Source organism: Triticum dicoccoides, chromosome 3B (assembly GCF_002162155.2).
Source record: "Triticum dicoccoides isolate Atlit2015 ecotype Zavitan chromosome 3B, WEW_v2.0, whole genome shotgun sequence".
Classification (NCBI taxonomy): Eukaryota; Viridiplantae; Streptophyta; class Magnoliopsida; order Poales; family Poaceae; genus Triticum; species Triticum dicoccoides.
This window is the reverse complement of record NC_041385.1, coordinates 259,468,164-259,485,268: the sequence shown is the minus strand read 5'-3', so window position 1 is coordinate 259,485,268 and position 17,105 is coordinate 259,468,164. Positions and strand designations below refer to the sequence as shown.

The window sequence follows — 17,105 nt, the reverse complement described above, 5'->3', positions numbered from 1 at the left end:
CTTAGCAACCGAACCGGTATCTAATACCCTGGTGCTACTAGGAGTACTAGTAAAGTACACATTAACATAATGTATATCCAATATACTTCTATCGACCTTGCCAGCCTTCTCATCTACCAAGTATCTAGGTTAATTCCGCTCCAGTGGTTGTTCCCCTTATTACAGAAGCACTTAGCCTCGGGTTTGGGTTCAACCTTGGGTTTCTTCACTAGAGCAGCAGCTGATTTGCCGTTTCATGAAGTATCCCTTCTTGCCCTTGCCCTTCTTGAAACTAGTGGTTTCACCAACCATCAACAATTGATGCTCCTTCTTGATTTCTACTTTCGCGGTGTCAAACATCACGAATATCTCAAGGATCATCATATCTATCCCTGATTTGTTATAGTTCATCACAAAGCTCTAGCAGCTTGGTGGTAATGACTTTGGAGAAACATCACTATCTCATCTGGAAGATCAACTCCCACTCGATTCAAGTGATTGTTGCACTCAGACAATCTGAGCACAAGCTCAACGATTGAGCTTTTATCCCTTAGTTTGCAGGTTAAGAAAATCGTCGGAGGTCTTATACCTCTTGACGTGGGCACGAGCCTGAAATCCCAATTTTAGCCCTCGAAACATCTCATATGTTCCGCGACGTTTCAAAAACGTCTTTAGTGCCTCAACTCTAAACCGTTTAACTGAACTATCACGTAGTTATCAAAACGTGTATGTCCGATGTTCGCAACATCCACAAACGACGTTTGGGGTTCAGCACACTAAGCAGTGCATTAAGGACATAAGCTTTCTACTGTCCGCATAATTGCTACTATCAACTTTCAACTATATTTTTCTAGGAACATATCTAAACAGTGGAACTAAAGCGCGAGCCTACGACATAATTTGCAAAGATCTTTTGACTATGTTCAGGATAATTAAGTTCATCTTATGAACTCCCACTTAGATAGACATCCCTCTGGTCATCTAAGTGATCACATGATCCGATTCAACTAGGTCGTGTCCGATCATCACGTGAGACGGACTAGTCATCATCGGTGAACATCTTCATGTTGATCGTATCTACCATACGACTCATGCTCGACCTTTCGGTCTCCATGTTCCGAGGCCATGTCTGCACATGCTAGGCTCGTCAAGTTAACCCTAAGTGTTTTCGCTGTGTAAAACTGTCTTATACCCGTTGTATGTGAACGTAAGAATCCATCACACCCGATCATCACGTGGTGCTTAGAAGCGACGAACTGTAGCAACGGTGCACAGTTAGGGGAGAACACTTCTTGAAATTTTTGTAAGGGATAATCTTATTTACTACCGTCGTCCTAAGTAAACAAGATGCATAAACATGATAAACATCACATGCAATCAAATAGTGACATGATATGGCCAATATCATTTTGCTCCTTTTGATCTCCATCTTCGGGGCTCCATGATCATCATCGTCACCGGCATGACACCATGATCTCCATCATCATGATCTTCATCATCGTGTCTTCATGAAGTTGTCTCGCCAACTATTACTTCTACTACTATGGCTACCGGTTAGCAATAAAGTAAAGTAATTACATGGCGTTGTTCAATGACACGCAGGTCATACAATAAATAAAGACAACTCCTATGGCTCCTGCCGGTTGTCATACTCATCGACATGCAAGTCGTGAATCCTATTACAAGAACATGATCAATCTCATACATCACATATCATTCATCACATTCTTCTTGGCCATATCACATCACAAAGCATACCCTGCAAAAACAAGTTAGACGTCCTCTAATTGTTGTTTGCGTGTTTTACGTGGCTGCTATGGGTTTCTAGCAAGAACGTTTCTTACCTACGCAAAACCACAACGTGATATGCCAATTGCTATTTACCCTTCATAAGGACCCTTTTCATCGAATCCGTTCCGACTAAAGTGGGAGAGACTGGCACCCGCTAGCCACCTTATGCACCAAGTGCATGTCAATCGGTGGAACCTGTCTCACGTAAGAGTACGTGTAAGGTCGGTCCGGGCCGCTTCATCCCAAAATACCGTCGAAACAAGATTGGACTAGTAACGGTAAGCATATTGAACAAAATCAACGCCCACAACTACTTTGTGTTCTACTTGTGCAAAGAATCTACGCAATAGACCTAGCTCATGATGCCACTATTGGGGAACGTAGCAGAAATTTAAAATTTTCCTACGTGTCACCAAGATCTATCTATGGAGAAACCAGCAACGAGGGGAAGGAGAGTGCATCTACATACCCTTGTAGATCGTTAAGCGGAAGCATTCAAGAGAACGGGGTTGAAGGAGTCGTACTCGTCGTGATCCAAATCACCGGAGATCCAAGTGCCGAACGGACGGCACCTCCGTGTTCAACACACGTACAGCCTGGTGACGTCTCCCACGCCTTGATCCAGCAAGGAGAGAGGGAGAGGTTGAGGAAGACTCCATCCAACAGCAGCACAACGGCGTGGTGGTGATGGAGGAGCGTGGTAGTCCTGCAGGGCTTCGCCAAGCACCGCGAGATATGAGGAGAAGGGAGAGAGGTAGGGCTGCACCAAGAGGAGAAGTTCTCATGTTTTTGGGCTGCTCTAATGCCTCAAGTATATATAGGGGGAAGGGGGGCTGCGCCCCCTTTAGGGTTTCCCACCCCAAGGGGTGCGGCCAGCCCTAGATGGGACTTGGAGGGGGCGGCCAAGAGGGGGAGAGAGGGGGCGCGCCCTAGGGTGGGCCTATAGGCCCATCTGCGCCTAGGGTTTCCCCTCTCCTCTCCTAGCTGCGCCTTGGGCAAGGGTGGGAGGCGCACCATCCCGCTCTGGGGCTGGTCCCTTTCCACTCTAGGCCCATGCAAGCCTCCGGGGCCGGTGGCCCCACTTGGTGGACCCCCGGGACCCTCTCGGTGGTCCCGGTACGTTACCGATAAAACCCGAAACTTTTCCGGTGACCAAAACAGGACTTCCCATATATAAATCTTTACCTCCGGACCATTCCGGAACTCCTCGTGACGTCCGGGATCTCATCCGGGACTCCGAACAACATTCGGTAACCACATACAAACTTCCTTTATAACCCTAGCGTCATCGAACCTTAAGTGTGTAGACCCTACGGGTTTGGGAGACATGTAGACATGACCGAGACGTTCTCCGATCAATAACCAACAGCGGGATCTGGATACCCATGTTGGCTCCCACATGTTCCACGATGATCTCATCGGATGAACCACGATGTCAAGGACTCAATCGATCCCGTATACAATTCCCTTTGTCTAGCGGTATTTTACTTGCCCGAGATTCGATCGTCGGTATACCGATACCTTGTTCAATCTCGTTACCGGCAAGTCTCTTTACTCGTTCCGTAACACATCATCACGTGATCAACCCCTTGGTCACATTGTGCATATTATGATGATGTCCTACCGAGTGGGCCCAGAGATACCTCAACGCTTACACGGAGTGACAAATCCCAGTCTCGATTCGTGCCAACCCAACAGACACTTTCGGAGATACCTGTAATGCACCTTTATAGCCACCCAGTTACGTTGTGACGTTTGGTACACCCAAAGCATTCCTCCGGTATCCGGGAGTTGCACAATCTCATGGTCTAAGGAAAAGATACTTGACATTAGAAAAGCTTTAGCATACGAACTACACGATCTTTGTGCTAGGCTTAGGATTGGGTCTTGTCCATCACATCATTCTCCTAATGATGTGATCCCGTTATCAATGACATCCAATGTCCATGGTCAGGAAACCGTAACCATCTATGGATCAACGAGCTAGTCAACTAGAGGCTTACTAGGGACATGGTGTTGTCTATGTATCCACACATGTATCTGAGTTTCCTATCAATACAATTATAGCATGGATAATAAACGATTATCATGAACAAGGAAATATAATAATAACTAATTTATTATTGCCTCTAGGCATATTTCCAACATGCACACTCAAGCCACCATTCGCCAGGAAGCGGCCCCTACGGAGGCACAACTCTAGGCGATCGCGGAGGGGTACAACGCCTACTGTGCCTCCTACGCACCGCCGACGAACTATCCGACGCCCGGTGGGACGATGAAAGCGCGGGCGCCACCATTTTCATCGTGGACCTCACGTCCATCGGCGACGGACAGGTCATGGACTCCTCCAAGGATGAGTAGGGCACGAGAGACGACACGGCCTTGTGTCCCATGTGGGTCGGTCCGCCTATCGTGTTCTACTCTTTCTCGCCGGAGACCGCACCTTCACTTCACGATGCTTATCGCCGATGCTCATGAAGACAACGGAATGGATGCAGTTCCAGATGAAGAAGACGACAGATGGAGGAGGCGGTCCCAGATGGAGGATACGTTGGATGGAGGAGGCGCTCATGGAGACGGGGGATGAAGGACACGACAGCGGTAGTTTTTTTTGAAATGTTCGAAATGTAATGAAAATTCGTCGTGTTTGTACGAATTTCGTCCATTTATGTAAATTATATTCGAACTTAAATAAAATCCCATCATATTTAAACAAATTTCATCTTGTTTGTTTATATTGTTGCCTAAATATATGCGGGTAAGGTTGAACCTCAGTCCGCGGATACGAATGGAGGGAAATTGGCGGTTCGTCCTTACCCGCGCCGGTTGCCCCGCGTCCGTCCGCAGGAAAAACCAAAAGGCACCAAGCAAAGCAAAGCAAGCCGCGCAGCAAGATTCCTCGCCTCCTCCAGGTTGGGCCTTTCTCTTGTAGCAGTCACCGTCTGGTACCAGCTGGGGCGGGCGGGCGGACTGACGGGCGAGGGGATGGGCGATGATGCCCGAGGCGGCGGTGGCGGGGCGGCCGCCGAGCCGCTGCTGAAGAGGGCGCGGTGCCGACCCAACTGCCCCGGGTGCAGGGTGGACAGGAGGAAGGAGGAGAGGGAGGGGCTCCCCGTCACGGAGCTCTGCTGCATGTGGCTCGTCACCATCTGCTCCTGTGCGTGATCGCCGCCCCTTCCCGTTCCTTCACGTCCCTTGTTTTTCTTTACCTCGGCTGATTCCTGTTTTGTCTAAGAACTACTCACTCCGTCCGGAAATACTTGTCGGGAAAATGGATGTATCTAGATGTATTTTGGTTCTAGAACATCCATTTTTATGCATTTCTACGACAAGTATTTCCGGACGGAGGGAGTACTACTGCTGGATATCTAATCTTGCTCTTATATTTGTCCCTCCATCCAAATTTTTTGTCTCAGATTTGTCTAAATATGAATATATCTAGTTGCTTTTTATTCGTATCTAGACAAATCTAAGACAATAACTTTGGGACGAAGGGAGTTACTAAAATGTCAAATCTGACCATCTTATAGCTTGCCAAGAAATACTTAATGCTACGATCCGGGGAAAAAGATCATTTTTGACACCGTTATTTTCTGTCCCCTTTCGCTCGCTGGAAACGTTTTAATCAGCTGGAGTATGTTGTTTAATTCTTGCGTTCACCGTGGCTCATTTGTCCAGCCAGAGTGTGAATCGTAGTTCTCAACTTCTGATATCGAACGTGTTAGTTGTTGCTCTCGTCGTTCTCCCTCTATTTAGCTTTTTTTTGGCTGAAGCACGCGGGCAGGTTTGCCTGAAGAATGCAGGTCTCGCTCTGTTCACTTCCACTTGCTCTTGAGTTCCGATCAAACTTGCCTTCGTCAGTCCGTGCTTACCCAATGCTTTTTCTTGGCTATCCGGATGTTTGTATATTCCTCTCGGATTTCACCTACAAGCTTCGGATTCCGCGATCAAAGTCTGCCCAAAATTGCACGCGGGACACTAATAACGCACTCTTTCTCCCAGCTGTCTCTCTGCATTTGTTTCTTGGAGTATTTTAAAACAGTTTTTGGATTTTGTTTGAGAAAATGGTTAAACCTCCTGTTAGTCCTGCCCTCTGCATCCGCAGCATACAACCACGATATTATTAAAGTTGATGCAAGTCAACGAGGCCAAAGTCGAACAACAATGGTAGAACCATTGACTGAAAGAACACCAACGATGAATTCACCTCCTTACCGAAAAAGGCTTTCGCCCCGCTTTATATTATAAAGCAAATGCCCAAGCCAACAATCCACAGAGGTTCAAACACACACACACACACAAAGGTCTAAAACACACAGGATCCAAAAGGGTTAATGCTAAGGGCACAGCTCAACAAGCCCTGAGAACAGAAATAAAACGACACACACATGAATTCACCTCCTTCTGCGGCAGCGCCTTCGAGAAGGGAGAATGTGCCCATGCTGATGTCGCCACGTCCAGCCTGAGTTGGCTAGAAGAATGATTTCCATCCTGGATACTGGGCCCAACCAACCAAAGGCAAAACAATGGCACACAGACAACACTTTCAACCAGGCAAGGACGCAATTCCGTCGTTGCTGGGTCTGACCAACAAAGGCCAGATCATAGAGTTTCATCCCAGTATATGAATCATTGTTTCATTCACCATCTTGATGATGGATCGCCCAAGAGTTACGCCATCTAGTACATGGCACAAACTCCGTGGTATCCTCTAGAGTTAGTCACAAAAGCAGGCCACCACCGAAACTCCTAGTGCCGATGCACGAACACAGGTCCAAATCAAAGACCAGGCTCGATTGGTAGTCCTTCGCTTCATGGGATGATCTTCACTCATAGCTTATTGAATTCATGCTCTAGTCAGTTCATCCAAAAGTCTGATTTGATGGAGAAGGACGGGCAATATATTTCAACACCCCCCTCACGTCTAGGTTCCTTCAGGCCTTAGATGTGGGAACGATGTAAGTCATCACTATTTTAAAAAGTCCAAACTGATGGAGAAGGACATGCAATATAATTGAACACACGAGTCAAAAAAATAAATTGAACAACCACCCTCACGTCGGCTCCTCCAGAGCTTATGCGTGGGATCGATGTAGGCCGCAACTATTTTTATTTAACAGCGCGTTGGTCGGGTCTTGAACTTGAGACCTCTTCGCTCCGATATCATATTGAATTCATGCTCCCGGTTCATCCAAAAGTCCGAACTGATGAAGTTCAACATAGTAGAACAGAGGTGGCGACGCCATGAACTGCACATAATCCACCGATCCAGATGAAGTCGTGGGTACGCCATCGACATGCATGCAGATGAGAGCACCTATGCCATGCTGCCGCATCGTCACCACCTGACCATGCATGACCTAGAGAGTCACCAAGCCCATGATGACATCACTACCATGGATACATGGATACAACCACAACTGTGACTACTTTCTCCACATTTGGTCAAGAAATGATGGTCAAGCAAAGGGACATGATTAGGTATTGTACAATAAGTTCTCTCACGTCACTTTTGGCCTGAGAGATGCTAGAAATCAAGCCCCCCATGTCCTCGACTCAGATTCTGACTACTGAGACAGACACAACTGAGAATTTTCTCACTCGAACTCCCAATTGGGCGATATTGTTATTTTTTGAAAGCTTATCTAGTGACTTTCCAGCAGTAGGATCCACTCCTCCAAATTCATTCCGAGTGCAAGAAATCGCCGAAACAGCCCGAGTTTGTCACAGAAGTTGAGTCATAAGGTGCTCCTGCCACCTCCACTTGAGTCATGGGCCTTGTACGACATAGGGTTGAGTTTTCCCTGCCTTCGGATGTGCGTCCACCCCCTTAGCCACCGAAGGACCAAGTAAACAAATGGGCCTTGTATGACAATGGCTAACTTTTGACTAAACAAAACCTAGAGAGAAGGCAACCAGGTTGATCTACTATTTTTTTTACTTGAGACTTGGGTGGAATCTTTTGTTACTCTCATGCCCATTTAAAGATATTACTGATTTAAGATGTTATTGATTATGTCTTAAGCAAATCATCCCTTCATTATTGATCAGGACTTGATATTCTCATATTTGCATTTTGCAGCGTTGCCTATACAGTACGTGTTTCCCTTCTTGTATTTTATGGTGAGCAACAGGATCACAATCTTTTTAGAACGTGCAATATGACTGCACATTTCTTCATCATAACAGGAGAAGATTTATAAGTAGGATCAACAATTTCCATGTTCTATATATATTTTGAACCATGATAATGATACAAGCTTTGCATCAGATTATGACATTTTTGGTTCAAAATAAAAATAAGATTATAACATGTGGTGGAAATAAAGCTTTGCTCTTCTCACAGTTTTGTTGTTTTCTATTGTTTTCTTTTCTTTCACTACTCAACAACATGAGTATTGGTAATGCCAACTATTTTTTGTAAATCTACTATCGATTGTCAACACTGCATATTCGTTTGCAGATAAGAGACCTGAACATTGCTAAAGAAGAAGAAGATATTGGATTTTATGCTGGTTTTGTTGGTACGTTTTCTTTTAAATGTAGTTTCTCTTTTGTATCAATCTTCTGAAACACTTTAACTGAGCTCTGTAAGGATATTGTTATATGAGGGGTATGCTTCAGCTTTATCTATCATGGTAAACTTATAATATCTGTTCTACAAATGAAGGTGCTTCATATATGCTTGGGAGAGCACTCACCTCTGTAATATGGGGAGTTGTGGCTGATAAGTATGGGAGGAAACCAGTTCTTCTAATTACCCTTTTTTCAGTGTAAGGATATACTTTAACAAGCTGCGCTCTCAGATATGAGTCTTTCTTTGGTGTATTTTGACAGACGCACCAAAATTTAAGCAGTTCTTCTCATCCATTTCAGAATTATCTTCAATACACTCTTTGGACTCAGCTCTAGTTACTGGATGGCATTAACCACAAGAGGTCTGCTTGGGCTGTTGTCTGGTATGCTTGGACCAATGAAGGTACTTACATGTGCATGGGAGTGCTTTTCTCTCAGGTACTAGAACCGTCCATCGTGTTTTTGTAGCTTTGTGTTAGAATTCAACAGGCACATAAAAAAAGTAGATCAACTCGAGATGCTGAATTTTTATGTGGAAAACCCTTGCGGAAACCGCAGATGCGCGGCAGTGCTCACCTATATCGAGAGTGTTACAACCACCAGACTAACAAGGAGTCGTCAACACACACATCCCGTGCGGCTTACAACAGGTGTACGTAGGTGGCGGCCATGCAGCTCAAGTCAAAGCGGAAATCCAATCCGCTATGAAGAACCCATAACAATAATTTTAAACTCGTTCAGCAATTAAATATCCATCATGTGCCGAAAGTCTCTTGGACATAACATCAATTAAGCATGAGCAGAGCTCAAACTTAGTAATAGGAACTGGCTCGTCATCATATCAGCATGATTATCATGAATGCTTATCTTGCATACCTTCACATTACCTGCTGGCCTCTGTTCCGGTAGACTCTGGCCTCTTTACTTTCAATTTGAATTCATATATCAACACTTTCTTGACCAACTGCTAAGATAACACCGGTTCCTACTCTTATTTCAGTAGACTTAATTTTGTGGTGTTCTTCCACAAGAGAACGAAGTTCCACAGATTCAGTTGTTCGTGATGCACACTGTGGTTAGCTTGTTAGCTTGTTTTGGATGAAGTTTGTTTTGTATTAGTAATCGAGGTCTTTGTAACTGGGATGGTTGCACACCAGATAAATTTCAGCCAACCAGCTAGTGTTGGCATGGTGCACTATGTTTGCATTATCCAAAATAGTATAACTGCCCACTATGACGCCAATAAAACAAAATGAATTCACAAGCTAGAAGTCATGAGTGAGATGGTGATGATTATTAGGGTAAAAAAGTAAAATATATGACTGGATTACATTGTGTTCGACTCATTTGTGCCTTCAGGCTTATGCTTCAGAAGTATGTCGGAAAGAACACAGTCACTTGGCATTATCACTCGTAAGATGATCAAGTTGTTATTTCGAATTCTTCTTTTACTCACAGTCCCAACTTTATTGGACCATGATACAAACTCACATATTTCTATGTGCTGGGTAATCCATCAGATGTCCTCCTCACGTGGCATAGGTCTTATTGTTGGACCAGCCATTGGTGGTTATCTTGCACAGGTAATACGGTCCATTTATATATTTGCAGAATACTTACTTATGTATTATATTATCATCTAAGTATGTTTGATCTATGATGTTCCATTACTTCTGATCATGAAATTTTTGAACTCACAATACAGTCCATTTAATATTTGCAGAATACTTACTTATGTACGTATTATATTATCATCTAAGTATGTTTGATCTATGATGTTCCATTACTTCTGATCATGAGGTTTTTGAACTCACATGCAAATTTAAAAATTATATACCTTATCAAGTATTTCCTGATTGTCCCTTCTCTAACTATCCTCATTTTTTAGAAAAGGAGGATGACCCCCGGCCTCTGCATCTGGGCGATGCATACGGCCACTTTATTAATTATTCTCACAAGACCTTGCAAAGTGATACAACAGTAAGACTAAAGCCACCGTCTAAGCAACAGACTGTCGCTACACCTATCCAGTTGATGAAGGGGCGCAGATAGCATGGGCCTAATACCAAACAGACATCGCAGCCAAGCCTAACATCTAAGACCTGAGACCCCAACCTAGCCACTTGCCGGGTCTGGGGCACACACTGGTCCGGCGTGCTCTCAGAGGCCGCCGCCGCCAACTGCCACCGCTCCATCTTCAGAACTGTACTGATGCATCAATCTTGCTCGGTCTAGCTATCGTCGACGCCACCACGGCGCCCAACGGCACCTCCTCCCTGCGCGCAAACAACTGAGCACGTCGCGGTCGCCACTGATACACCTCAGCGCCATGCTGCCAAGTACCACCAGTCGACACAGCTTGAAGTCCTTGGAAGATCTATCGTGCGTAGCACCTGCCGACCAGGCATGACAAAGCGTAGCACCTGTCGGTCAGGCATGACTTGACATCTCTACCGAACCTCCGGGCAAGACGAAGCCGCTCCACCTCCTGCCTCTGACTTCCAGCGCTGCTCCACAAACAATGCTCCCAAGAGAGAAACGACACCGCAGTGCCGCCATCGTCCGATCTGGAAAACCAGATCATAGGGTTTCCCCCGGAGCAGCACGAGTGGGTCGACAGTAGTTACAGAACGATGCCTTCATCAAGGTAACGGCGCAAAACGCCGCCATCGTCCGCCATCGGCTCGGTTTTCACCGGCAACTATGTTTCCCCGACTCGCAGCCGGGACTAGATTACAGATCTCGAGATCCGGTCATCCAGTCTCTGGTCGACCACCTCCGACGTAGGAGATGACCACCACCGCCATAATCCTCGTGATGCGATGCAGACCCGGAGTGCTTCAGCGAGCCGTCGCCGAATCCGATGAGATGCAGCAGTTTGAGGACGTAACGGCAGCTCGGGACGCGCCCCGGCCGCCGCTGTCGCCATCTCGTACTACTCCCGCCGGCTGCAGTCAAACCCCCCGTCACGCCCCGGCCGCCGCTGCCCGCCATCCTCGTCGGGAGAGAGATCCAAATCAGGCCGCCGCCGCCGCGCCACGGGGCCTTCGCCCAGCGACGTTGCCGGCGGCAGCGGAGGGAGGGGGTGCACGGGGAGTCGAGGGGAGATCGGGATGTGGCCGCCCGGTGCGGCCCGGCGGCGGCCGCACGGGGTCGGGAGGAGGAGTCGGGGTCGGGAGTTGGAGTCGGGAGTCCGAACCAGTAGCCACTAGGCAGACCAATTCCTTGTCTAACCAATTTAAAATGGGGAGATTTTCACTTCCCGGCCTCTGCACCAACTTAGGATGCATACGGCCATTTTAGTATGAGTACCAAGATAAACATGGTCCTCATAATTTTTTAAATGAGTATCAAGATATTTCTTGATGAGTGGTTGCACCATACACCAAGCTTGATCCTCAATAAACGGGGAAAAACCCCTGTGCATCACCTGTCAATTCCGGGAATTGAACTCGGGTCGTTGGGCTGCACAACCGCATACCCAACCACTGAGCCAAGGCTCTAACTATCCTCATATAATTCATTTACCTGCTATGTACAGAGTTGGGTTCACTCTGATATCCATCAGTGGTTCACCCATGATAACCAACATATGGCAAAGTATTCCCCCATTTATACAAATTCTGCTAAAGGTTGATTATATTTTTCATTGTATTGCTACGCTATGTGCAAGCATGCACTAAAAGTAGTTATTTTGATTGATTCGAATTTCTTATGTCGACATACAATCATGATTAAAAATGGTTAGAAGCCTTGTAAGCTAATTTTGCTTGTGAACTGCAGCCTGCAGATAAATATCCAGGCATATTCTCTGTCAACTCCATATTTGGAAGGCAAGCATTTACTTGTGAATCCTTCTTATATATTTTGTTTCTTTGCTTTATGCGTCCTTTTGATATCGCTTTCTTCTCAGATGCTAATTCAGTTTAAACATGCATTGTTTTAGGTTTCCGTACTTTCTCCCTTGTCTTTGTATATCACTCCTTGCCATTGCCGCTGTAATTGCTTGCTTCTGGCTTCCGGTGAGTTTGTTGTTCCTAGATGCATACAATTAATGTTTCATTTGTATTGAAGCAAACATCATGTTGGGATAAAAATAAACATCTTTCTCAATTAATATTTACTGGAGCTGCATGCTCCCTGTAGGTCGTAAATGATAGTACTAGTTTTTCTTTTTTGAGGAATCATACTGGATTTTAATGGTGGCTGTAATCTTATGTTCTGACGAACATTTGTTTGTCATGATGGAGAGTAAATCTTCCATTGTAGAAAACGTGCTGATAAACTGTGATATTATACTACGGTAGTGATAGCACATCTGTTCTATGTAGCAATATGTATTGTGCATCTTGACCTGAAACACAGCTAGAGCAACTAGTCAGTTTTGTAGGATCTGAAAGTAGATCATTGATGCTTCTACAAGTTTCTGAAGATGCAAAACAATACCAACAGTTTGATAACATTAGTGAAAGGAAATCCTTTTTGACACCGAAATCATTATATAGCCTCTACATGGAGCCCCACATAACACGTAGCACATGAACTCACCTGTACTTAACATGTCTGCAATGTTGCAGGAAACTTTGCATAAACACACTGAAGACACAATGTTAAATAGTTCGACTGAAGCTGTTGAAGAACCTTGTTCTGATTTAAATGCTGAACAAAGTGGTAGTGGCTGTCTCAGTTTATTCACAAACTGGCCACTGATGTCCACTATCACTGTATACTGCATTTTCTCTCTCCAGGACATGGCTTATGCAGAGGTAGCATGTGCTGTTTTGTTGCTGAGATATATTTCCGTTGTTTTTTAGCATCTCATAGTTTTACTTACATTGCCATTATTATTATTGGATTTCATTCTGGAAGACGTAAATTGCAGGTATTTTCGCTTTGGGCTGTCAGTGACAGAAAATACGGTGGACTAAGCTTTTCTTCTCAAGATGTGGGTAGGGTCCTTTCAATCTCAGGTAGTATTCACTGACATTTTTATTTTTGAACATCGTGAGTCCCTTTTTTTTGACGGAACCTTGTCAGAGGGCGGGGAGCTCCCGCATTGCATTAAGGAGAGAGTTGGTCCAGTTAGTAAGGGGAACCGGACCCAAAAACCATACATGGCACGGTTAATTAAGGGAAACCGGCGACTCTGAGATAGGGATCCAAGGAAAGCTTGTGATATGACTATTCACACATCAATGAGGCACATTTGATATATCTAAACTTGCCTATAAATAAAACACATGTCGTGTCTGTGGCACAGATATGCAGCTTTATCTAGATTGACATGAGTGAAATATATGCTCAATTTGAAGAAGTTATGCTAGAGCAGTAATTTATATGCAAATATGTGATGACGGGAACTCACTAGTAACTCAGCATGTCATTTCTCAGTTGTTGTGCTCTGCTGTGTTTCACGTGCAAAGTTTAGTGTACTGACTGTACTTTTTGTCAGGTCTCTTACTCCTAATATATCAAATTTTGATCTATCCATTGGTTGCAAACTCTGTAGACCCCATCACATTAGTCCGTGCAATTGCGGTAAGACTATTTATTGCTTGTTCGATCAGCTTAGTTATATTTTAATGGTTAAACTTATTGTGCAGCTATTGACAATACCACTTCTTTCGAGCTATCCATTCATGCCTGCATTATCAGGGTCCATTCTTCAGTTGGCACTAAATTGTGCGTCTTTTCTGAAGAACTCTTTCTCAGTGAGTGCAACGATCTTAAATTTCTGTGTGAAACAAATCTTTAAGTTTGAGCATTCTACTAAGTATATTTCAAGTCTTGTCTATTTGTCTTAGTGTTGGCTAAGCATAACTGCAAGTATTGCTTCCCGATACTCTTTCTTTGTTAGTAGAGAATAGCAGCAATACAAATTCCAACAGGCTGCTAGTTATCATATCTTGACAAACACTTCAATTGTGAATCTGCTTATTGCACTGCTCACTAAGAATGTGCCTCTTATAGCCTTACATATTTCAACTCAAGGGAGCCACTATTAATTGCTAGTACAAAAGTTTACTCGTGCTCTCAAAACCATTTCAGGTAACTACCATGACTGTGTTCAACATTTTAATGAATGATGCTGTGGTAAGTTCACGAGATTCCTAACAATGGGTCAAATGAATAGCTATCTTCCATCCATTCCTACGAAAACTGGTAATATCATTTTGTTTTCTAACCTTGGGATACACATAACAGAGTCAGGACCTAAGAGCCTCAGCCAATGGCCTTTCTGTGACACTAATGTCCATCTTTAAAACTATCGCTCCAGCTGTTGCAGGAGTTATGTAAGTATCCATGCTCCAGCTCATTACATACTATTGCGACCACATAAGCGAAATATAGCACTTGACAGTGTTATCCAGATTAGTTCCAGAGTCGGCTTTTGAGCTGCTCTGCATTCATCCAATATTTTCTATTGCAAACAGCACCTATCTCAGTTCCCCAAATAGTTGTATTTTTTCCTGCGAGTCAGTTTGTTGACAATGGAAAATTGAACAGAAGTTAGTTTTTTTGGTTATTTTCTACTCTCAAGTTCTTCCTTCTCGACAACATTGTCAATAGCATAGCTCATCATCGTATGTTTGTATACACCTTGGTGTCACATTTGTATGCAGTCGACTGTTTTCCCCCTGTATTTTCAGGACAAAAAATGCTCTCCACCTTATCATGTAAATTGCATTTTTCCTTGTAGATTCTCATGGGCTCAGAGGCGTCAAATAGCTCCATTTCTTCCAGGTATTTTATACTTGACTTTGTTTTAACTGCATGTACAAAATTTTCTATCACCCTGTCATATGCAAATCTTGAAATCCTCTAAATCGAAGGATTAAAATACAGAAGTAAATGTTTAACATTTCTGTTTAAAGGGAAACTGTAGTTTGGTAGTGTCGAATCAATGGTAGTATGGTACATAGTGAAAGGTATAATGGTTGTGAACGCAATCTCTTCATTTGCTCGACTCTAGACATTTAGGTTTGGTTAAGTTATGATTTTCTGTCCCCGCAAAAAAAAAAGTTATGATTTTCTGGTAAGATTAAGCTTGCGTTTGACATGGATACCTGCTGTGAATTATCCTTTGCAGGCGACCACTTGGTGTTCTTTATGCTGAATGTGTTCACGGTTATCGGTCTTATGCTCACCTTCAGACCGTTCTACGCTAGAAATGGCACGTCGAATCATTAATGTAGTGACACCATACATTAGGACCTGGACAAGGACCAAGATCTAACAGTTTGGCTCTTCGCTATTTTAGCGGCACGATCTTCCATATTACGGGTTCTTTCTTGAAGTGCCTACACTTCATTAGTTACCAACAATTTTCGTGGTCAGTTGACCAAGTAGGTTATCATGAGACTTTAAGATATTGGTAAAGGTTTTGCTCTACTCGGTTTGAGCGGTCATAAAAGCGTCGAGGGTCTCTTCAACTGAAGGTCTATTACCTGTGCTTGCCCTATAATTATTTGATGCTCCTTGGTTGGTTGGTTATGGTGGTTTAGGATAATTATTTGAAGCATAATTTTGGTTCCTCAAATTGAGGTTGTAATTATTATGAGCTATGAGGATAACATTTACCTCTTCTTTACCTTTGATCATGCCAATCAGTTCATCGATTTTTTGGCGGTTAGTGCTTCATTCTTCTCTTCAGAGATGGAGTTCATCTTCTTCGTAGTAGACCTTTCAAAGGGAAAGAAGAGGTAAGTCTTAACCTCATAGCTCCTAATGGCATGGTTTTCTTGCATCAAGGTAAATGTTAACCTCATAGCTCATAATAGCATGGTTTTATTGCATCTCATGGAGCAACCTTTTTGTTTCCTTGATCGGTCTTCCCATGATGGTTTCTCCTGCAGCAGTGTCTAGCATACTTCTGGACATGGGGATACGAACATTATATGGGTTTTTATCATTTATGTCATTGGTTGTGTATCACTACTCAGTTTTGCCACTAAGAATTTCAACTGCTCAAAAATGCCATCACTTCGTTAGCATGCTTAAAACTGCCATTGGACACCATTACTGTGAGCTCAAATCTCTTTTGCCATGTTATAATGACCAAAATACCTATAGAACAACATGTCAGCCCTCCCTCTATCTCACTACAACAAAGTGTGGGTCCCACTTGATCCTAACATCGTTCTTATTTTTCTCTAAAATTATTCGTTTGCTTACTCCTGACAAGTGGGGTCCACACTTATCATTGTGAGATAGAGAGAACTGACATGTGGCCATGTGGGTATAGGGGTATTTTCATCGTTTAACATGGTCAATGAGTTTGACCTGACCATGACGATGTCCAATGGCATTTTTGAGCAAACGCCTAATGGAATGATGATATTTTTGAGATATCTAATGGCATTTTTGAGCAAGCATCTCACAAAACGGTTGCATTTTTTAGCAGTGTAACATCTAGTGGCAAAACTGAGTAGTGGGACATAACTGGTGGCATAAATGATAAAAATCCAATGAAGAATCAATCATTCTTCCATCCCATGATTCGGACAATTCTTATTGCCTCTTTCATCCTATCCCAAGCAAGCACTAGTGGCTCACGATCTTCCTGCTTAAAACCTATAATATTAAGAGTGCAATTGCATAATCTTAGCATGTGGGAAAAACTTTGTCATAAACATGCTGCAACACAAGTTTCATGAGGTAATGGCTCCTTTAGGCAAGGCTAGAAGTCATTTCTTAGTGTTTACTCTTAAATAAACAGGAAAAAGATGCAACTTGAAAAGAAAGATGGCTTCTCC

The 17,105-nt window shown here is 43.8% G+C and overlaps 1 protein-coding gene across 3 annotated transcripts; it reads left to right on the top strand.

The window, feature by feature from the left end:
* The first annotated feature begins 4,593 nt into the window (after positions 1–4,593).
* On the top strand, positions 4,594–15,940 carry LOC119275823 (probable peptide/nitrate transporter At3g43790). 3 transcript variants are annotated; one of them, XM_037556744.1, is made up of 17 exons: positions 4,594–4,930; positions 7,856–7,896; positions 8,237–8,297; positions 8,444–8,546; positions 8,650–8,752; positions 9,709–9,762; positions 9,870–9,932; positions 12,133–12,182; positions 12,296–12,371; positions 12,927–13,115; positions 13,232–13,319; positions 13,802–13,887; positions 13,953–14,060; positions 14,398–14,442; positions 14,554–14,642; positions 15,050–15,093; positions 15,440–15,940. In XM_037556744.1, the coding sequence occupies exons 1-17, from the start codon at positions 4,759–4,761 to the stop codon at positions 15,538–15,540; spliced, it is 1,473 nt and encodes a 490-aa protein (XP_037412641.1). In that variant the 5' UTR covers positions 4,594–4,758; the 3' UTR covers positions 15,541–15,940. The 3 variants fall into 3 exon arrangements, with proteins under 3 accessions (XP_037412641.1, XP_037412643.1, XP_037412642.1); XM_037556746.1 differs by lacking the exon at positions 7,856–7,896 and having other exon boundaries at positions 4,820–4,930; XM_037556745.1 differs by lacking the exons at positions 4,594–4,930; positions 8,237–8,297 and having other exon boundaries at positions 7,878–7,896.
* The last annotated feature ends 1,165 nt before the right edge of the window (positions 15,941–17,105 follow it).

Excerpts from the sequence above, each read along its gene's own strand:
- LOC119275823 (XM_037556744.1), top strand. The coding sequence starts at position 4,759 with ATGGGCGATGATGCCCGAGGCGGCGGTGGCGGGGCGGCCGCCGAGCCG. Across the intron at positions 8,753-9,708 it reads GTATGCTTGGACCAATGAAG|GCTTATGCTTCAGAAGTATG; the intron begins GTACTTACATGT and ends TTGTGCCTTCAG. Across the intron at positions 13,116-13,231 it reads AGGACATGGCTTATGCAGAG|GTATTTTCGCTTTGGGCTGT; the intron begins GTAGCATGTGCT and ends CGTAAATTGCAG.